At 51.5% G+C, this 22,109-nt stretch overlaps 1 protein-coding gene across 1 annotated transcript; it reads right to left on the bottom strand.

Annotated features, from left to right (window-relative positions):
• Window positions 1–462: 462 nt before the first annotated feature.
• PNLDC1 (PARN like ribonuclease domain containing exonuclease 1) lies at window positions 463–21,643 on the bottom strand. Its single transcript, XM_089922230.1, has 19 exons — window positions 21,463–21,643; window positions 20,996–21,053; window positions 20,631–20,704; window positions 18,589–18,628; window positions 17,716–17,839; window positions 17,445–17,533; window positions 16,063–16,163; window positions 14,225–14,301; window positions 13,890–14,033; window positions 13,290–13,359; window positions 11,607–11,692; window positions 10,308–10,363; window positions 7,330–7,394; window positions 6,842–6,895; window positions 6,606–6,648; window positions 4,560–4,659; window positions 4,069–4,244; window positions 3,867–3,965; window positions 463–2,680 (listed from the first exon to the last, which is right to left on the bottom strand). The coding sequence occupies exons 1-19, from the start codon at window positions 21,536–21,538 to the stop codon at window positions 2,617–2,619; spliced, it is 1,596 nt and encodes a 531-aa protein (XP_089778356.1). The 5' UTR covers window positions 21,539–21,643; the 3' UTR covers window positions 463–2,616.
• Window positions 21,644–22,109: the final 466 nt, after the last annotated feature.

Below are 22,109 nucleotides of genomic sequence, written 5' to 3'. Positions count from 1 at the left end.
GACTAGAGTCACATCACTTGTATATGATCAGGACCCAGAGGACCGTAAGAGCTCCCGGGGGCGGAGTCTGGGGGCTGCCACGTGTCCCTTTTCTGTACCACTGAGGCAGAGCCACGTCGATTATGCAAAACGATGAGGCCTGTGCCACTTGCCACGTGCCTCCGAGCAGCACCGAAGAATCCGAACTCGTTCCCACAGTGCTAAGAGTCGTCATAGGGGCAGAAGGAGCCCAACCTCTGACGGGGCATCGGGGCGGCAAAGCTCCAGAACCTGGAGGAGACGCCAGTTGAACTGAGTCGAGAGGGGCGAGGGCCATGAGCCCCGCGGAGGGAAAGGGCTGAGGGACGGTGCTCAGCATGGCCTGCAGGCGTGGAGCAGCTGGGGAGGCCAAGGGCTCCGGGACTCGGGTGCAGAACCCACGGAAGGGCTTCGGGCGGGAGAGGGGACCAGATCTGCCCTCAGATCCCTCTTATGTCTGTGAGGCCGTAGGAAGGAGGTGGGCAGGGTCCCAGGAGGCTCTGAGCTTGTCCCAGACGGAGGTGGTGTGAAGGGGGCCCGGACGAGGCCAGCAGTGGCGGGATGGCAAGGAAGAGAGAGGCTGAAGGGGGGACACCCGGTGGAGACAGGGCAGGGTCTGGGAAGAGTGCCCCAGCCCTGCCCTGGAGCTAACAGCGGGGGACCAGAGGGATGGCCACCACCTTCCTCAAACGAGGCCGTCAGGGAAGAAACACAGCTCCGCTCCGCTCCGGCCCAGATGCACTGGGCCCAGAGAGACACCAGCCGGGGCACAAGCTTCGGTCACAGCAGGACACGCGGACAGCACCCAGTCCCTCGGCACCGAATAGCTGCGAGGACCACGGACGGCAGAGGGCAGGCCGAGCTGTGTGGCTGTGAGCAACTCGGCGGCGAAGGAAAAACGTGGCTGGAAGGCGGGGGGACAGCCAGAGCCGCAGGGAGAGGGGCACAGAGCGGAGGATGGGAGGCTGGTGTCTGTTCCTTGCTTTGGTTCTTTCATTTAATGATGGAGAAAGGGCTGCACGAGAGGCACCGACACGAAGAACTAGAGGAGATGAGGAGAGAGCAGGGTGAGGGTCCCGGGCCCACGGGGTGGGAGCTGGTACGAGATGTGCGCTCTGCTACTCAGCACCTCCGACCATGCACACGCAGGGAACCTCAGGGGAAGTCGGTAGACAGAATCCGATCCCAGTCGTGGGCTTTCAGCAGCTCAGATGTCACCCCCACCCGCCTCCTCAGGGAGGGACAGTGGACGGTGCGGTCAGCCAGAGTCCCTGTGGGTGGACGTCAGGATGCTACCAACAGCACGGAGGCCCTGCTGAGCGTGCACGTAGCAGGGACTCGAGAACAACCTATGAACAGTTTAAGAGTTTAATGAATAAATGAATAATGTCTGATAAAATTACTATAGGGTCTCTCGCCCCAGAACGAAGACAGCTCAGTGCTCAGGCCCTGCCCCAACCCCGGGAAGTCAAAATGGTCACTGTATACGCTCAGCTGAGAAGTCCGTTTTCACTTTTCAGGTTTGCTTACTTAATGCAGGGCTCACATCCATGAGATGGGGCCCCAAAAGCCCACAAAAAAGGGGACTTTTCCTTAGTGTACACAAAGGAACATCCAATGGGAAGACAGACAAAACAACAATCCCACTAGGAGGCCGTTTGGACAAACGGGTAAGACCTCCCTCCCCTCACCGAGAGCAGGGTTTCATTGGTCTGACCAACGGGTAAGACCTCCCTCCCCTCACCGAGAGCAGGGTTTCATTGGTCTGACCACAAGAGCTGCCCCGAGCATCGCAGGGACAGCAGCCCGTCGGTCACCGTGTCACTCACACCCCAGGACAGGCGTGTGACTTCTGGGGTGGCTCCCAAACTCTCCTTCTGGGTGGCTGCCAGTACTAACACTTCTGTTTTATACAGAAAAAACTTCTTCCACAAGGAATTTAAGAAGGCTTTGCTGAATCCTTAAGTTCAAGGCTGAACACACAGCCCAGCCAAGTTCAACCCCTCACAGAGAAGAGCTCCTGATAAAGCCGAGTGAAGTGCCCAGCACTGCCAAGGAAAGAAAATAATCCGATTCTACCTCGATCTCAGGGTTCACACCTGTGGTACAAGTCACTTTGTTTCTAAGGTGAGTTGCTTCATGGTTTATGACAGTTACCCAAAACATGGACCAACACCGGCGCCCATGACACCTGGTTTTATTTTTCCCTTTACTAAAGCTTCAGCCGTTTCTCAGGCCTAAACCCCTGCCTATCAGCTATTGCTTTCTCTCTCAGCAATAACGGAGTCTTCTGCCCACCTGGTGTCCAGCTCCTATCGTCCCAGTTGTCCGTTCAGAAGACACTCTGGAACATTAGCTCAAATTCCCAGAGGTGTGGCTTCTCCCCGGTCATTTATAGAAAGAAAAGTTTTGGCCACATACAAAGGATTTATCATTGATAATATTTACAGAATTTCACACTCAACACATAACAAAACTCCTAGTAAGGACCGCGCAGATCCACGTGCAAGTAGGATGTGATTTGAACAAACAGAAGCCAGGACGGCAGCCCCGGGATCGCGCGGAGACAGGACGGGACTGCAGGCGGCCTTGCTGCGCTCAGGGGCGAGCTCTTCCCAGGAGAAACGCGATAAAGGCCCAGGTGGTGACTACGCCACAGACCCTGCAAGACAATGACACCGGTCAGCGGCCTGGATGGCTCGGGAGGCCCCGCGTGCGCCCAGCAGGTGTGAGAGCGCCGGCGCAGGCTGGCCCCTCTTCCTTCCCGGCTACATTCGCCCGGGTGTTATTTTCTTTCCATCCCTCTCCCGGCGCCAACATTCTCTCGAGGCTAGAATGGCTCTGGGACACAGAGGGCACCTTTCCCAGTGATTTACGTTGGAGGTTGAGAGGGGAGAAGACTGCCTAGCAGCCAAGCTTTCTTCTTCAACGATGTGGTTTTCGACGGGTCTGGCTCCTAACAGGAAACCAAAATCCTTCAAGCTCATTTAACAGCAGCTCTGTCTTCCCAGTTGCTCAGACCAAAAACCCTGGGTTTAAACTTGACCCTGCTCCCGTCTGTCTGATCCCACCTTCAGCACCCCCGACTCCCCCGATCTGCCACCAAGCAGTCCAAGCCGCAGCCGAACAGTGTGACCAGGTGACCTGGCTTCCTGACGTCCCCCTGCCCTGTCCTCCAACGTCTCCACGCAGATCCCTGCGCCACCGAACCTCCGGCGGCCGACCCAGCTTCTCCCGCAGTCCTCAGCCGCGCCCTCTGCTGGTCGCAACCCGCCGGCTTCCGTAGCCTTGCCTGCTGCTCCTTGTTTCGTCTGGTAGCTTTGTCACTGCCCCTCCACACGCCAGGAGCACCGCGCCCCCAAGAGGGCCCCTCCCCGCTGCCTCCTCTGCCTGGACACCGCCCCCACCCCGCGTCGCCGTGCCTGGCTCACTCCCCGCCAGCGACACCCCCCCACCCCCGCCCTGGGCCTTCTATGAGGGCCCCGATCTTCTCCTTTAAAGAACAACCTGCCCCCAGGCCAGCCCTCCCGCTTCCCGACCCTGCTCGTTTCTAACACTTATCACCTAACAGACCATGCAGGTCACTCGTTTATTGCCCCCACTCCAGTGCGAGCTCCACGAGAACAGGGGGTTTTGTTTCATCCACGGATGAAGCCCTGGAACCTAGGACAGTGCCGAAGACAGCACGTGCTCGATCAACGTCTGCTGAGCGTCACTGAACGACGTTTGGTCCAGCGTGCTGGTCAACGACCCCTTGCCCAGCACACACCGGCTAGCGAGCTGTGCTCGACTCACACCCAGCTGGGACCACCGGCAAGTCCGAAGCAGCCTCAGTCCCGGTCACTTACTGTAACAGGCAGCTGACGTTCGGGGAGTGTCTCCAGTAGCGGTACAGGGAGACCTGCAGGGTGGGGTGGCACCTGTACTCCTTCAGGATGCTCCGGGTGCTGCCGAAAGAAGGGCTCGGTCAAGCGCGCAAGCAGCACAGCTGCTCCGAGCGGCTGGAGTGGCCGCAGTTGGAGGGCGGGGGCTGAGAGCCGAGGCACCTACTCCTTAAACTTATTGGTCAGAAGCAGGAAGTGGCTCCCCACCAGTCTCCTGACATCAAACTTGCAGAGGTTCTGAAACTCGCGGTAGACTTGCTGCTCGCTGACCCCGGGCCACCTCTTGACGGTGACAATGAGGATGGGAGGGCGGATACTGGGGTGATCTGGACCCGAAAAATTCTAGAAGACAGGGAAGAGAACAGGTTTTCCACAGTTCCTACTGACTGACTACCTACCCAGCTGGAAAGTCCTGCAAGAGAAACTAGGATAGGCCCTGCGAGCAGGGGGGAGAGAGAGGGGAGGAGAGGAGAGGAGGAAGGAACGGGCGAGTTCACCTTGGCTCAGGCGGGAAAACACAGGAGACAGTCACAGGCTTAGTGGGGCGTGAGCGCCCTCTCTGGCCGCGTTTGGTGGCCATCAGAAGCCCCTGATAGCCCCCAGAGCCCCAAGCTGCCTCCAGCCTCCGAATGGGGGAGCAAAATGAAGTCTACTTACGATCTTGGGGACCCCGGCTCGGATAAGATTCACCTGGTTCACATAGGGAGCCAGCACATCGAGGTACAGCGGGAAGGAGGGCTCGGGGATGGGAAGAACCCTATGAGGACAGAAAGCCCCAAAGCCTTCAGGCCCACGGGGGGTGTCCCACGTCCTCGGCCGCAGCTGAGGCTCTGGTGACAACGGGCAAGGTGCTGCCCGAGACCCCCCTCCCTCCTCCCCTCACAGGCTCTGGGACTTCTGTTGACGGGCCTCCCCCACACGACCAGCGAGCTCTCACCATGGCCCGAGCCAAGGGAGAACTTCCAGGGGTTACCACCTGTTGGTGGCCATCTGGTAAAGGCCCCTAGGCTCACCAACATCAGCCACAGGCTCAGGGGATGAGCGAGGCCCCTGTTCAGAGGAAGGTCCACTCCATCGCCCCTCGACGAGACTGCAAATGGCTGTCCCTCGCCCCACAGCCTTGTCGTGACTCAGCCTCGCCTCCACCCAGACACCACCACGTACCTGAGCACAGGCCCGCGAGAAAGCACAGCCCTTGGCACCAGGCAGGCCTGGCTGCTACGGAGCTTCTCTAAACCTAGGAGGGTTTCTAGGTTTTGAGGATTAAAAGAAATTGGGGCTTCCCTGGTGGCGCAGTGGTTAAGAATCCACCGGCCAATGCAGGGGACACGGGTTCGAGACCTGGTCTGGGAAGATCCCACATGCCGCGGAGCAACTAAGCCCGTGCGCCACAACTACTGAGCCTGCGCTCTAGAGCCCGCAAGCCACAACTACTGAGTCCACATGCCACAACTACTGAGCCCGTGCACCTAGAGCCCGTGCTCCACAACAAGAGAAGCCACCGCAATGAGAAGCCCGCGCACCACAATGAAGAGTAGCTCCCGCTCGCCGCAACTAAAGAAAGCGCGTGCACAGCAACAAAGACCCAACGCAGCCAAAAATAAATAAATTAATTAATTTAAAAAAATTTTTTTAATTAAAAAAAAGAAATTAAGGACACAAGGTCCAGGTACTAAGGCACCAATAAGCTCCACTGCTCTTAGCTGCCCTCACAGTCAGAGCACAGGGAAGAAGGAGACGGGGGCGGGGGTTTCTTACTGAAGCTATAAGCCTCACATCAATGTGTCATAGGCTATTTCTGTGTATAATACCCTTTACCAAAAGAGACAAATTAGGCAGTACCCACATTAACAGAGTAGAGTCTGAAAATGTTTAAGTCAGTCCCAAAGAACACAGTTTTGATCAGCTCCTTCCCCTGGCCTGCTAAATCCTACTTTTATTAAAAAAAAAAAAAAAAAAACCCTCTTGAAGGGTATTTTTATCCCCAGCATGTGGGATCTTAGTTCCCCAGCCAGGGATCGAACCCGTGCCCGCTGCATTGGAAGCACAGAGTCTCAACCACTGGACCACCAGGGAAGTCCCTAAATCCTACTTAACACATGTACGCAGCAAGGATGGTGCCACAGAATGCACAGTTCACGTGTGGAGCTGATGCCTACAAGCCCAGCACTGCAGGCATCCAGGATGACAATGCCCTGAGAAAATGCATTTAAGATTCCAATTTGAGGTTTTAAGAACCTTTCCCCTGTGTGCCTTATTCCAAGTCACTGCCCTTCTCCCCAGCCTGACTGTGTGAACCCCGAGGATGGATCATTTGTTGGCCTATATGCTTTGCCCTCCTACCTCACTGCGGTTTACACGACACGAGGAAACAGGAGGGTAACAGACGAAGCAAGCATACTGCCCCGGGAACACTGGGGCGGGTGCGGAACCCAAGCCTGACCCACTGTCTTGGCGTCCCGACAGTGACTTTTCCCAAGGCCGACACAAGAGGCAGGGGGGCCGGGACCGGCCCCAGGGTGGGAGGAAGGCTGGGAAAGGCCGCCTATGGAGGAGGGCTGCTTCCATAAATGTGTCACTTACACAATGACACTTGCACCCTCCTTCTTTGGGAGAGTGTGGGAGCCCCGAGGTCTTGGTTTACAGTGAGGGCTCAACAGATCCTGACCACTGATGAGATCACAGCATGAAGGGAATACTCACCCGTGCACTCTCCACAGGAGCAAGTGGGCCACCTTCAAAAGAACTGGAAAAAAAGAAGCTAGAAATGTGACAGACATCGAGGCGCAACCTGATCACCTTATCAAAATATGCAAACTCAGGCCTTATTTCCACATGCGCCACCCACCTGGAAGTAAAGGGGGGGGTGGGCCCAGGGATGGCGGGGGATGACTGAAAATAAGACAGGGGTCTCCCTTTAAAAGCGCAGCAACTCTCACCTGATCCGCACAGGAAGGCATCGTACGCTGCTTCGTGGGGATACTTTGTCTCAACTGAAGTGTTTTTCCAGAAGCAGGAGAGACGGTCAAGCAGCGATTAGAACACAGCCCGGGAAAGGACTCTCCCCCAACCCCGCCCCAGTTCCACACCCACGTCGGCTGTGCACACACAGCCTACTAACGGTTGTTCCTGCAGAGACCACGCACCCTCCTCTCAGCCATACCCCACTTTGACCTAGGACCTCCCCACAGCAGCAAGAGCGCCCACGGGAGGTGGAAGCACAGGGCTTCCGGACAGACGGACGCCCCCGAGACCTCCGACGCCTTCTGGGATGGCTCCTTTCGATCGGGTGGTTATAATATGGACACGGCACGGGAAAAGCCCCACCCAGCCCTCCCACACCTGCCACGTGGAGACCCAGCTTGAGCTCCAGCACCTCAAAGCCGTGCCAACCTCGGAGAAGCACAGCTCAGGCAAACATACGTACCGTATTTTTCACATTTGCTTGCGTGAATAATCACTGGCCCAGAATTCTTGGTGGGATTCAAGTCACTATTAGAGAAGAAAGATCAATAGAAAACGTTCGCTGACAATCGTTTCTCATTCTCCCCTCATCCTCTTAACAAATAAAAACGTCCTCAGTACTGGGATTCCTTGAAAATCACAACGAAACACAGCTCTAATATAAAATAAAACAAACAAACAAAACAAAACAAGGATCCAGGCATGGGCAGACAGGTCTTGGTAACCAGGCAACGGGACAGATGAAAGAACAGCAGAGCCAGAGGCTCCAACCGCGACATTCTGAGCATTTACCAGACGCGGGACCCCAGCCCGGGCATAGGGTTCTATGCTGGGTCTGCCCCCGGGAGCTTGCTGTTCAGTGCGTCCTAGAAATGCGACGCCCGAGGCGTGAGCAGTGCACATCTGGCTATCGAGGGACAGGCCTTCGGGAGGAAAGGCTTCCTGAAGTCGGTGGTCCTACAGGAGAGTCCTGAACCCCAGTGACTCACCTGGTTGAGGAAATGGGGCAGCGCCAGGCACTTCAAGCCAAGAGAAGAGCACGCAGAGACAGCGAGGGAGAGGGCGAAGCCCGCAGTGAAGGGCAGGGGCCGGGAAAGAGCTCGAACGTTATGGGGGGGGGGGCTTCAGGAACCAGAGGAAGACTTTGACCAGAAAAATGGTCAACTTCACATTTTAAAAGATCACTCAAGTGGCAGCCCGGCAGATAAAGTAGGTCAGGCCACCAAGCTAACCGGGGAGGAGCTACTACCACCATTGGAATAAAAAATAAAGGCCTCAGGGAAGGCAATGATCCTGGGGATGCAGAAAAAGGAACCGGTTTCCAGGACATTTAGGGAGTAAAACCAACAGGCCTTGACTAGAAGACGCTGGTGGCCCAGCTCTGGGTCCCCTTCCAGGTCTCAGCTCTGGCATGTGGGTGAACGCAGCTGGCGTTCCCTTCATCTGTTTTCCAACAGAATCTATCGGTGCCTCTCTATGTGCTTCACATCTCTGAACCCTGATTTCCTCATCTTTCCCTAAGTCGCAAGGCGGCCATCGCTCTGGGGGCCTGCTCGCAAGGTGACTCACGAAGCTAGCGAGAGGCAAAGCTGGGATTTGCACCCAGCAAGTCTCGATGCAGAGCCTGCGTACTGAAAACAAGATTCTCTCTCACACCTGCACACGAGCCATCGGCACAGCGCCTGGCGCTGTCAGGACGTGGCAGAAGTCGCTCCAGACACGGGAGCGGGTTTGACGGGCAGAGAGGCGGGCCAAGCAGAAGGTGCCTGCAGCCACGTGGTGCAGGAACAACCAGAAGGCGGTCAGGACGCGAGGACTCTGGAGCCGCGGTGGCACAAACGTGGTGGTCGCCGAGGCTGGGGGTGGGTGGATTTGGTCACCCAGGGGCACGGTAACAAGGAAGACGAGGACAGTGGGGACCCTGGAAAGATGTGAGGGACCGAGTGGAAGAACGAGAGCCCGCGAGGAAGAGATTAAAACACTCACCAGAAAATAAGAGAAAGCCGGGAGAGGGCACAACGGCAGGGAAGGGGGCCGAGGGGCCCAGGGTGTCAGACGCCAGACAGAAGTTAACACTGAGCACGACCGCCTGCCACGCCCTGTTCCAAACGCCTGTGCGCATCTTCCCATCAGCTGGGCCCCGATACCCAGATCGAGTTCCATGGAGGGGAGGCAACCTGACCTCAGTGGGCCCAGGAGAAGGCGAGGCCTCTGAAGAGGCCTGTTGTAAAGACAGAACAAGGACAGTGGTGGCAAGAGGGGAGACCGAGGGGAGCTTCACGTTTCTGAGTTAGAAGAAAAATGCTGATGCTGAGGGAGAGGCTGAGGACACGGCGGGGGTCAGGGGCGCACGAAGGGCAGGGAGGCTGCTGAGCGGAGCGAAGGCGCAGGGCCAGGAGGACGGACAGGCCGCGGGAGGGCAGCCCTTCGTGCCTTGGCCCCATACACGGTAGGCGTTCCCGTGTGCGGGCTGACGGGAGAGACAGTGGCGAAGAGGATAACACCGCGCAAGTGTCTGCAGGGGGCTGAGACACTCCCGCCTCTAGCCTCTTGTTTTCTTCTTAGAAATGAAGGCCAGGAGGGCCGTGTGAGAAAGGAGGAGATGAAGCCTAAGGGGCCAGAGGAGACGATCACGTCGGAAATAACGGATGCCATGAGCCGGAAAGAGCATCTATGGGAGACTCAAGAGGCCAGTGCAGCTCCGTCCAGGCATCTTCAGGGGCCCCCGTGCCAGTGGCCGGATGACAGCGAGCCACAGAGACACAGCTTCTTTCCAAAAAGGTCTCACCTTCAACTGCTCCCGACGCCACCCTCTCCCCGCTCTGGTTTGCTGGTCCCCCCAGTTGGGGACAAAGGAGTGGGCAGAGAAGCCCCCATCCACTCCAGGCCTTCCAGGCAACACACTCCTGCCAGCACATGCCCGCAGCGTGGCTGGGACATGAGGGAAGACAGGGTCGCTGTTCCTGTAGGAAGGGCAGGAACTCACCCGGTACTAGGACCGTTCACTCACTCCAGTGTTTAATGTGAACCTACTATGCCTCGCACTGCTGTAGGCCTGAGAGAAACATCAAGGTCCAAAAGAAGAACAAAATCTGTTCCCATGGAGCTAATCACTCCAATAATCAAACAGATCACAGGGAAAATAAAACCCTGGCCAACAGAAAGCACCAGATAATTAAACAGCTGTAGGTATTTGACCAGGCCCCTTCCCCTCCAGAAGGGGGTTTCGCAACCTCAGCACCAGTAACATTTGGGGCTGGAGAATTCTTTGGGTTGGGGGCTGTCCTGTGCATCCTGGCCTCTACTCACTAGGTACCAGTAGCACCCCTGAACTGTAACAACCAAAAACATCTCACTGTTGCCAAATGTGCCCTGGGGAGCAAAATCACCCCAAGTGAGAACCCCTGATCTATAAGCAGCTCCGAAAAGCAGCTTCCTTACCTGTTTAGGACTTCATAAACTTCTAAAAGATTTGAAACCCTTGGGAAATTCAGTTCCTATAATATGGAAAACAAATTAGGGAGAATAAGACATTTGTGGTTATGTTTATTATCTGCTTCAGGTATTACCAAATGGCCATTAAAATGACCTGGAAAATGCAAACTCCTATAAACTCCTCTCTCTTCACACACACCTATCTTTATTCCTTAATTCGGATGTCAGGGTACCTAGTGTCCTTGGGTTTCCTATAAGGGACCTGGCAACCCAGCCTAAGAAAACTGCCACAAACACAACACAGCAACTTCCTTCAAAGACAAGTGTTTTAGGGGTTTGAGAAACACAGGACTCCAAGGCACAAGACCGTGGCCAAGGACACATTACGCAGGGCACTAGGTACTCTAAGGGACTGCCAGGTCACCAAGGCCCAGAGTTCACCTCATCTCACGTGCAGTGGAGACTGGTTTGCACTAGTTGCCTCAGATCAGCCCCCGCGTCCTTCCCGCTTCGCCCTAGAACTCCGTTCCGTGGAGATGGGCAGCGTCACTGAACAACGTCAGCTAGAAATACGTGAGGTACGAGTAATACGTGTGTCTCTGGGCAAAGATGTACCAAGTAACCCAGTGCCGTCTTTGTGGTTTCCTTACCGAACAGTAATTCTGATCAGCTTAAAGCTTTATTTACAACACTGATCTGGCTCCCCTTGCTTGGTTCCTCAGTTTTAACTTCTAAACCAGCTGGGTGCTTCCGTTCTCCACACCACCTCAGCTGCAGAACAGAAGTCACCTGGCAGCTGTAGAAATGCCACTCCCGGCCCCTCTACACCAGAGAAGCTGAAGGTGGGGTCTGGGTGTCAGTGTTTACCCTCCCAGGTGATTCTAATGTGTCTGGGTTGAAATCCCACGGCCCTAATGCTCAGTAAAGATAAAATTTTTCAAGTGGGATCCCTGCCCCCAACCCTGACGCTCCTTAAGCACGTTGCGAACACTCACTGTGTATACACCAAGCTCTAGAACAAGTTGTTCTGCTGTGCCATCTAAATAAGCCCGTGAACTACACAGCAGAAAGTCAAAACGTGAGAACTTGAATGAAGGAAAGAAAAAAAAAATCACACATAAGCTAGCATCACTCAGAGGTGGTAGAATAAAAAAAGAAAACCAATACTGGTTGTAAAATACGAGAAAAGGGTTCAAGGAAACGTTCAAGGAACGCACGCTCTCGTTCTTTTGAAAAGAACGAGAAAGCTAAGTGTTAGTGGGACAAACAAAGCATTCCTTTCCCCAGAGCAGTTTAACTTATTACCTTCCAGATATCCTTTGCCACACTTTTGGTGTCAATGAGAACAGGAAATAGGTTGTGGATATTCAGCTTAAATTCATCATAGCTTTCTGAAGGGAAAGACCCAGATAGTCAGAAGTGAGTTCATTGGTAAAAATGGGAAGAAATTCTCCAATCTAGCTTGTCACCAACACTGGCTAATAAAGCAAATAAAACAAAATAGGAATTGAAAACATCCTTACTCCTAATCATCAAGGATTTCTGAATCTCAAACCAACCTGACATCACCATTTGTAACAGCAAAAGCTAAACGGTTTTCCTAAATTCAGGCCAACATTAGTTAACGCAATTTGCAAAGTTCTAGCCAATGGAAAAGGGAGAACGAGGTATGACTGGAAAGACAGATGTGAAGTCTGTAAATAACCGTTCAAAGAAAAATCCAGTAAGTTAAAAATTATAAGTGCCTTGATAAAAATTACCTATTAATTCTCGTATTTATCAAAATTATACCTGCATATAGTTGTCTGCAAAACAAACCAACCCAAACCCCTCTGCTAGCCCTCTTCTCACTGCCCTCCCATTTCCTCTTCCCCAAAGGCAACGACCTTCAATTTTTTCTTTCGGAGTTTATTCCCACATCTCTAAATAACATGCTTACGCTGCTCGGTGATTTCCTGGTTTGGGGCCCTCACTAACTGTTGACTCCCACGAGGTAGGAAAATAATCACCCCTCCTACCTCGTACGCCTCACCATTGCCAGCACCTGTGCATCACTCACCAAGGGGCCAGGTGGTATCCTCCAATGACTTCCTTTCTGGCACAGCTTTTGTTCCAGCAATTTTTTTGTTTGGTTGTTTGCTTAGTCTTTTGGTGAGTGATTATTTTACCCTTAATTCTCCCCAAGTTCTCTCAAGATGCTCAAACTGAGGTGTTTTTTTTTTATCAATTCATTTCCTAGAGAACTCTCTCCTAGAACCTTCTCACCCCTTTCAATCTGCACTGGTGTTCCCAGTACATCGTTAGTTCATTTAATCCCCAAACAACTCTGATGTCCACACTGTTGATATCACTTCCCCCATTTTACAGACATGGAAACAGAACAGGCACGTTTAAGTAACTTGCTTGAGATCGCACATAACAATGGTGGGATGAGGCCTCAACATGACATCTGAATGCGTGCTTTTAACTGCTATGTCACACTTCTGTGTGTCCAACGGCATCACTCATGGAAAAGACTGGGACAGGCGTAAGTCAGTACCACGTGGCCATTAAATGATTTTAGGTTAATGACATAAATAAATGCTTTTGGCAAGTGAAAAAAAGCCAAAATCAAAATCATATACACAGTGTGGTCAAATATGTAGAAAGCCACAACAGAGGGAAAAGCAAAAAGTGTCAGGATTATAGCTGTGATTACACGTCTCCTGCCCGTCTCTGATTTTGCTAAGTCTTATGCAATGAGACTGAACAACTTCCGTAACAGGGGGGAAGAGTATCAATTCAAATGTAAGTTTTTCTCCTGGAGAAAGTCCCCCAGCTCCAGGAAAATGGTAACAGGCACAGATGTACGCGACCTCTCCGGACACCTGTGAGGCCCTGGGGATGGCTGTGTGTGTAGGGGCTCCCTCAGGGGCACGATTCTGGGCCAATCCCCTTGCCAGATGGCAAGTTAAGATCAGAGGAAGGAGAAGGATGGTCTGTCCCTACCTGGGAGAGGTCTGAAGAACTTCTCATGGAGATGCAGCAGATCCATCATCATATTATGTCCCACTAAGGGCTACTTGGAGGAAATCGACAGGTGAGAGGAATGAACTTTTAAAAATAAAACAGACGCCATAGACTAACTGCTGTCTTCGGCAAAGGGTGTAGCTTTAGAACCCACTGCATTCTGACGACATGGTAATCCCATCCCCACCTGCACTCCACTCCCATGAAAGGTAGCCTGACTGCTTAAAGGCCAGAAAAGCAAAGCAGCGAGTCAGAGGGACTCGAGGCCTGGGCCGCACTGGGAATCTAAGCTGTGAAGCAGACATGTGCAGTCCCCAAGTAGTTTTAGGTCAATTAGTATTGAAATGCCCATGTGTCTGAAAGGAGCGAAGAACTAGTAATATTTCATAGGGACAGTCTTTCCCCAAATTAATCTGTCATGATTTTGTGAAAACAAGGTTAGATCCATAAAGCCAGTTAACAAAAAGGAAGTCACTTATCTTAAGGAATCTTAGCGTACTGTTGAAGGACCCATTAGTACCTACAGCCAAAATTACAAAAGACTGCTGAAGACCAAGGAAAGAGATACTTTTTCCCTACCTTCTGGGCTTTCACCAGCATCTGGAAAAACACAGAAAAACCCCTCGCAGAAAGAAGAATCTTCTCCTGCCAACAGCTCTCTCGATCGCAAGAGGTGTTCTCAAGATACCAGCGATGCCGTTTACTCACTTTCTTCACTGTCACCTGAAAGGAGAAGTAGAGACAAGGTCCCTGTATCCTGGGTTCTTGGGAATGGGGCCAAAAAAGTGGTCCTTCATCTCAAAAGGGAGGAGAGGGAGGCGGGGCGAAGAAGCCTTTCACAGAGGCCAGATTTGGCCAAACGAGAGAGAAATGATAGAGCCACCGAGGCTGCCCCCCTCCAGGTGGGAACTCACCCCCTGGTCTCTCATCACCGTCCAGATGTCGGGGAGGGCCTTCCTCAGCACAAGCTGGACCTCGAAGGCCTGGAAGCCTGCAGCAAGGAAACAAGACTTGCACAGAACCACTGCAGACCCTGGAACGGCAGTCCACCCTCCCCTCAAGAGAAGCCCGAGAGGAAAAGCAGCTGAGAGATGGATGGATCAAGTGGAAAGACAGCTCTTAGGTATACCCAAGCCCACAAGGCCAAGCAACAGGGATGGCACGGCATGATCTAGGGCAGCTTTCTTGAAGTTTCTTATCTCAGGGCCACTCTTAAATTGAGGACCCCAAAGAGTCTTTGTGTGTGGGGGGGTACGGGTCTTGATATTCATCATGTTAGAAATTAAAACTATACATGAAATTCAAAATCGCCAAGTTTTAAAAATAATAAACCCATTCATTACACTTTTGCCCATGATTTTGTAACATCACGTGGTGGTTATTTGGAGCACACTGGTTTCCTGAGTTATACACATCGTCCAAGTGTTCACATATCATACAATACCATCAAAAGGCACTTGTACATATGGCCACTGATCTCATTAGAAAGGTCTCATAAAGTTGTCAAGCTTATGGTGACAGATGCAAGCTTTCCAAAATTCCAGTCTTTTATTGAAAGCTCAAATTTCATCTCTAGCAAATACTGTAAGTTAGTCTCCCTGAAGACAAGGCTTACTTTTTTCACTTGAGAAAGTGATTGAAAATACCCACATTGAAACAACCAGTCAGTTCCTTCAAGTAAAAATTATATTCCTTAGGGGAATTCCCTGGCAGTTCAGTGGTTAGGACTCAGCGTTTTCACTGCCGAGGGAGGGCCTGGGGTTCAATCCCTGGTCGGGGAACTAAGATCCCACAAGCCATGAGGCATGGCCCCCCAAAAAGAAAAAATATATATATATATTTATATATACATATATATATTTATATATATATACATACACACACACACACACACACACATATATATGCCTTTAAATAAATAAGTAAATAAAAGGGAGCTAATTCAGCTCTCAATACAAAAACCTGCACAAGTGCTTTTGCTCAAGACAACCACTGTACTTCGGTAGCAGCAGCAATGTTTCATGAACATTTATTTTTTCTGTACTTATTTTGATACACAGAATATTTTAAAAGATGAGCAATCAAATGTTGAGATTTAATAAAATTAATAATTATTATTTCACTAAAAAGAATTATTTCACTAAATTCCAAGTAAAACTGGAATTTTTAAAAACTGGAAGCAGTAACAAAGAATACAACTACCAGCGTGGTCGGACGCGCCTCCCTTCACCTGTGCTGAGGTGCCAGCCTCTCTACCCACCGCTGCTGCAGGACCATCAGTGCAAATGGCACAGTGATAATGGCAAGTGATAGCCGAGTGATATTCTGACAAGAGTTTTGACCTTGTGAACCCCTTACAAAGGGTCTCAGAGACCCCTGGGGTCCACCGACCAGGGCTGAGAACCGCTATTCTATGGCAGGTTCATTGTGATCCCACATTGTCCCGTTGGGGGAAATTCAGAGAAATTCAGAGATTAACAACAGTAAAGCAAGAGTCCATAGCGCACCAAGGATTGGGATAAGAAGGATGGCTCTGAATGGAACTTTACTCCCTCAACCTTAAAATTCAGAATTGGTTGAAAACCCTTCAACCTCAGAATTGAGGTCAGGGCTCTATCTAACCACAAGGACCATGTGTCTGCTGAGCTGCCGCCCAGGATCCACCAGGGGAGAAGGGATGCTCCCCCACCCTCCAGCACGTGACAGCGGCCGGTTCCACAGCTCCCAGACCGGGGAGCCACCTCCTGCCTACCGGTGATACCAGGGAGGGTCATCCAGTCGCCTTCCTCTGCCAGGTCCAGCCAGCGCGTCACCTCGTCAATCACCACCTTGATTTGGTCTTTATCCAGAGAACTGAAAATGGGCACAGTGAAGCGGGAATGCTGGGGAAGACCACAGAACCATGAGACAGCGCTAACGTGGGAGAGGCTTCTGAAGGCTCCCGTTTTAACACTGTGATCTCGGCAAGAAAATGGACCCCAAAGAGACCACTTCTTTTCTGAGTCTTGTTTTGCAACAGGAAGCCAACCACTTGGCCTCTACCCTCTGGTCTGTCCTCAGGAGCCCTTCTGCCCCTCCCTCGGACGGGCCTATGGGCGGGAGGACGCTGGGATGCAGCCCGCACTGAACAACACCATCAGCCCTATCTTCTCAATCCTGCTCTCAGAGGTGGAGAAGCACCATCTGCTGAAGCATGGAGAAGACAGCAACTTTGGTAAGTACACCTTCTCCTGCGTTAGAAGTATAAGGACATGATGTTATGCTGAGAAAAGGAAAGACTTTTCTCCAACACTTGAAGGTAACAGAAGATTAAAAATTCAATTTGTTTTTCCCTTCCAAAAGGTATTTTTATATAAAACCACAAACAGACATTAAAAAAAAAATGCCCACATTACATAATTATCTGGACCAGATAATCCTAACATTCCAGAACTAAAAGCTGTCTAATTTAACCCCTTCTTGAGACAGGCAAAGAGTCTCAAGCTCAAAGAGCTTAGAGGACTGGTTCAAAACCAGAAAGCTAGCGGACAGCAGGGCCTGTGTGGGCCCGGGCAGCCTGCTCCTTCTAGCACACAACGAGGCTGTGCAGGCCTGGCCCCAGCCCTACAGTACAACTGGGTTTCTGGAGGCACTGGAGGCCAAAGAAAAAAGGCAGAGATCCTGCCCTGGGGAACACAGCAGCGTCAGGCACGTGGGGCAACGTGCCCAAGCCAAGGCATGTGACTACCTGGTCAAGGCTACCTGTGATTTACCTTGAAAAATCCCTAAGATCACGTGGGAGGCCAAAATAACATCTCACAGGGAGGCCAACAGAGCCATCTTCCCCTCTAGCCCTGGAATGGGGTTCCTGCCTCTTTGAGTACCAAATTAACAGTCAGTTCTTTCTCCCCTTCATTGTTAAACACTAAAATCACACGCTACACAGTAAGAGATTTCTTATCTCAGGCCTGAGAACGGTATCACCAGCACTTCAGGCTGTTGCGTTTGACTGAGCGTGGGTCCAGGAAGCTATGCCAGCTAAAGCTGATGGTGTGAGGTCAGCCTGTCCTGGAGACAGCACGTCTACGCACAGGAAAGCCAGAAACACACCAGCAACAAAGAAACCCACAAAGCACCCGGAGAAGCAGGCTTTACCTGCGAACTCTCCAGTTCCCAGTCAGGATGCTGTGTTTAATTTTCTTCTCCTGTTCTTCGTTCATATATGGGATTCCATTCTTGAGAAACTGAAGATAGGAACAGACAAGGAAACTACTCAGAGGCATCCTCTCTGCTGGCAGCAGAGTGGAAAGAAACCTTCCTTGTCCGCGTTTTGAGGACAAGTCAGAAAGGGGACAGGAAATGGATTCAGACCAGGTGGGCTAGATAGCCTTGCAACCCTTCCCGGTCCCCTCCTCCAATGCTGTACCTTGTTATAATCGAAGCCATGCTCATTCAAAAACTGAACACTAGAAGCCTGGAAAGAGAACTCTGAATCCAAAATCCCAAATGTTGTAGGGAAGAGAAAGAAGTTACACGAATGGGCTTCATACCTAGAAAAAAAATACACATAAGGAGAAAAAGACGAAAACCAGTTTTAGAATTCTGGCTCACACCACAGGCTTCTGAGTGGGCTCTTCCCTCCACTTGAGAAGTACAGTTGACCCCTGAACAACACGGCGGTTAGGGGTGCCAACCGTTCATGCAGTCAAAATCCGCATATAATTTACAGCCTGCCCTGTGTCTACACATGGGTACCATCATTTTAGTGAAAAAAATCTGAGTATAAGTGGACCCATGCAGCTCAAACCCCGTGTTGTTCAAGGGTCCACTGTACTTGAATGTCAGCTATATCTCAAGCACTATGACTGGCATGGGGGTGGCCAATGAAAAAAGGCAGAGATCCTGCCCCTGGGGAACAAAGTCTGACGCCCTGTTTGAGACAGTGGGGCTGCCATTCAGCATCCTTTCTGACTGCTGCTGCCTGGGAGGTACATCACCTTCATTATAACACTGTTAATTGCAATCCTGAAGGCACACACAGGAGACAAGGAAATGGGGAAAGGAGCACCAAAGGTACAGGGGTGTTGGGAAAGGCCCCCAGAGATGGTGCTGCTTTGAGAGACTTGAAGGACCAGCGGGCATCGGCAGGGGAGGGGGGTGGCGGGCACAGAAGCCGGAGAGTCTACAGAGCACCCGGGGCCAAAGCGCTTCAGAGCCTGACGCAGAATTTGAAGGGGGAGCAGGTGGAGAAGGTAAATGGGCAAGAGCCATGTGTTTTGCCAAAGGTCTTTATACATACTTGTTTGACTCGCCTTCAATACTGGAAAACATAGACAATCCTAGAAGAATGATGGTAGAGAGAATGAATACCAAAAGAAAAGCTACCAGAAGTTAACTACAGAAAAACTTCTGAACAGTACTTTGCACCCAAAGTTATTGTACAAGCTTTAAGATAACTTCTAAAAAAGAAAGAAATGAAGAGTCAAAACATGAAAACTGTCAAATTGTCATTCACACGGAAATTACTGAAATATAATTGTGAATGGTTGTTCAAACACAGAATGTTAAATTGACACTTCTATGGTTTTAAAACTAGTAAGAGGAAACACTAAGGAAAAAAAAAGAGAAAAAAGGGATAATAAAAGAAAAAAAAGAGAAAACACTAAGATCTATGAAGATGTATACATTTAATTGCTTTAGAATGTCTGTACCGCTAAAAAGACCACACACAAAGTGAAGAAGACTTTGAAGTAGGGGAAAAACAATACAAACGCATCTAAGTGCTGTTTCCCATACTTTCAAAGAGGTCTCACAATTAAGAAAAACAATCACAACAGAATAATAGCAAAGGACAAGGACACAGAGCAAAACACACACATACACATACACATATACACACACACACACACACACACACACACACACGGGTGTTCACCATCATTCACAGGAAAAGAATCAGTAAAATGTCTCATGACCTGTTTTTTAAATAAAGTTTTATTGAAATACAGCTATGCTCATTCATTTGTGTATTAACTACAGCTGATTTCTCATTAACAAGGGCAGCACTGAGCAGTTGTAACAGAGACAGTATGGCCTGCAAAACCTAAAATATTTCGTTTAGCCCTTTACAGAAACAGTTTGTTGATCCTGTATTAAAAATGTAAATCAGAACGGTAATTTTAGATCATTTTTCCTCTACCAGGTGGGCAAAAAATTAAGACTGGTAATACTCAGTGTGAGTGAGGGAAACAGACACATTCCCTGTTAGTGTAAGTCTCTGTAAACTTCTCAGATGGTTGGTAGGAAGAGCAATAGTTAGACAACAAATCAATACTTTAATGCACATACTCCACTGCTACAAGTATACCAAACACATACATTCACAAGTACACAGTAACATATAAACACTAAGACAGTCAATGCAGCCCTGTTTCATCACATACAAATGGTAACTAAAATACTCATCATTAGGAGAGGGAGCCAACAGATACATTCAGTTTGGAGTGCTATGCAACCGTTAGAAACGAACAGGAGGGCTTCCCTGGTGGCGCAGCGGTTCAGAGTCCGCCTGCCGATGCAGGGGACATGGGTTCGTGCCCCAGTCCGGGAAGATCCCACATGCCGCGGAGCGGCTGGGCCCGTGAGCCATGGCTGCTGAGCCTGAGCGTCCGGAGCCTGTGCTCCACAACGGGAGAGGCCACAACAGTGAGAGGCCCGCATACCGCAAAAAAAAAAAAAAAAAAAAAACGAACAGGAAATCTGTATAAGCTGATATAGAAAGATCTCTAAACCCCAGTCGTGGGGAAGAAAAAAAACGATGCAGAACAACATGTTTATAGTATGATCTTGTATATGATTTTTCTTTAAAGAAAACATACAAATTTTTCCCTGAAAGATGGTACAAGTTCCTTAATGTTGATTTAGGCATGGAGATCACGTTTCTGCTTATTCTGAAGTGTTAGGTCTCGCAGGCATGACATGGCCAAAAACCAAATGAGCACGCAAAACGATAGCCAGTATCTCACAAAGGCGCCAAAACTGTTTTCCCAGTAGGAAACACAAAGACAATTTTAAAAAAGGAAGAGGGCTTCCCTGGTGGCGCAGTGGTTGGGGGTCCGCCTCAGAGGGTGCAGGTTCGTGCCCCGGTCCGGGAGGATCCCACGTGCTGCGGAGCGGCTGGGCCCGTGAGCCGTGGCCGCTGGGCGTGTGCGTCCGGGGCCTGTGCTCCGCGGCGGGAGAGGCCGCAGCGGTGAGAGGCCCGGGCACGGCAAAAAAAAAAAAAAAAAGGAAGAAAGTCTCTATTTCAGTAACTTATAAGAAACAGCTGAAGATTAAACTCACCAATCTGACAGATGGTGAACTGCTGAACACTCTGACGGGTCTTTAGATACCACTCTGATGGCAAGTCAAACAGACTGTGAAAAAATAGGCATCTCAGCGCAGAGGCAAGCAGATGGCATCAAGGCAGCACTGCCTCCATGCTGGATCAGCACGTCTCAACCAGGGGCAGCACTTTCCTTGTTACAACTAGAGAACCAGCGTTCCTGACAAGGGCCAGGTCCCCAAACCCCACACAAAATGCTGTCCTGCCCGCCCAATGCCAACAGGGTGCCTGTCAGGAAACAATGCTGGCCGGCCAGGGTGTCGTCCAGGAGCGCGCGGCCGAGAACCTCTCCAGCTCAGCTCTAAGGCAGTTTTAGCTTTACCTGATCTGCTGGGGCCCGGACGGGTTAGAACGAAGACCAGTGAACTCTATGTCTAGACCTGTAGGGGAGGCAAGAAAGACAAGAGTCCCCAGGCGCAGGCCATCGCAAGGCTCTTTGTGCTGTAAACGCTGCTGGTGGTAAAAGTTCTGGCTCACCTTCTTGCTGCTCAAGAGGCCAGGAGAGGTCAAGAAGGGAGAACAGAGGAAGCCAAAGCAAGGACAAGCCAGGCCACCCCGTTCCACCTGGACCAAACTGGGGCCAAGGCTGCTGCCAAGTAACTGCTGCCTAACATCCCCCCCAGGCCCGAAAAGGCACACACCCTGTCCTTCGGAGGGGCCCTGTTTGAGCCTCCTGCAGCCTGGCAACCACCCAGCCGGGCCTCACCTCTCCGCCCTGCGCCGCCCGAACCACACCCTCCCGCCGGCCAGGGGGCTGCGGCGATGAGGCCCGGAATCCCGGCGCCTTACCCACGAAGTCCGCGCCCAGGACGAGCTCCTGCAACAGAGGGAGGCTCTGCTCGAACTCATCGGCGCCCACGTCCATGGCCACGCAGCTCGGCTGAGGGCGCCCAGTGCGGCCACGTGCTGCCACGCGCTTCCGCTGCGCCGCCGTCTTAAAGGGCTCGCGGCGGGGAAACCCGCTACGCAGCACACCGCCACCAGCCCCGGGGGCCTCTGACCGGCGGAGGGCGACGCCGGCCACCTGCCCACCCACGGGCGTTTGATCTTACACTTGGGCCCCTACGGTGAAGGGAAGCTTGGTCAGACTCCGCCCTGGCGCTCAAAGGCCATTTACCTTGCTCCGCAGCAATTTCTTCGCAATCCCTACAAGGGGAGAATATCATTTAGGTAGAATGTGAAGAGGAATGGTAGGAAAAAGAGCCTGAAACAGTAGGAACGGACCAGTAAACAGCACCTGAAGGAACTGCAGTAGATCAGGTACTGCAGCTACGGTGCAGGGATAGGGGGACCGCATCTTGTCGGTTTTCCAAATCCGCACTTCTTCCCAACTTGGCCATCGCCGCCAACATGGGTCTGTCCCATCTCCTCCCCAACAACCCGCCATCTCCCTCTCTATTTTGCATCACTGCTGCCTTTGTAATACCTTGCATCAA

This window comes from Delphinapterus leucas, chromosome 12, assembly GCF_059928025.1.
Source record: "Delphinapterus leucas isolate spDelLeu-1000000601 "Yukka" chromosome 12, BTC_Dleu_Yukka2, whole genome shotgun sequence".
NCBI classification, from domain to species: domain Eukaryota; kingdom Metazoa; phylum Chordata; class Mammalia; order Artiodactyla; family Monodontidae; genus Delphinapterus; species Delphinapterus leucas.
Note: the sequence above shows the minus strand (reverse complement) of the source record. Positions and strands in the feature narration are given on the sequence as shown.

Excerpts from the sequence above, each read along its gene's own strand:
- PNLDC1 (XM_089922230.1), bottom strand. The coding sequence starts at position 21,538 with ATGGACGTGGGCGCCGATGAGTTCGAGCAGAGCCTCCCTCTGTTGCAG. Across the intron at positions 14,034-14,224 it reads CGGTGATGAGAGACCAGGGG|GTGACAGTGAAGAAAGTGAG; the intron begins GTGAGTTCCCAC and ends TTCTCCTTTCAG. Across the intron at positions 6,649-6,841 it reads TGCCTTCCTGTGCGGATCAG|TTCTTTTGAAGGTGGCCCAC; the intron begins GTGAGAGTTGCT and ends CTTTTTTTCCAG.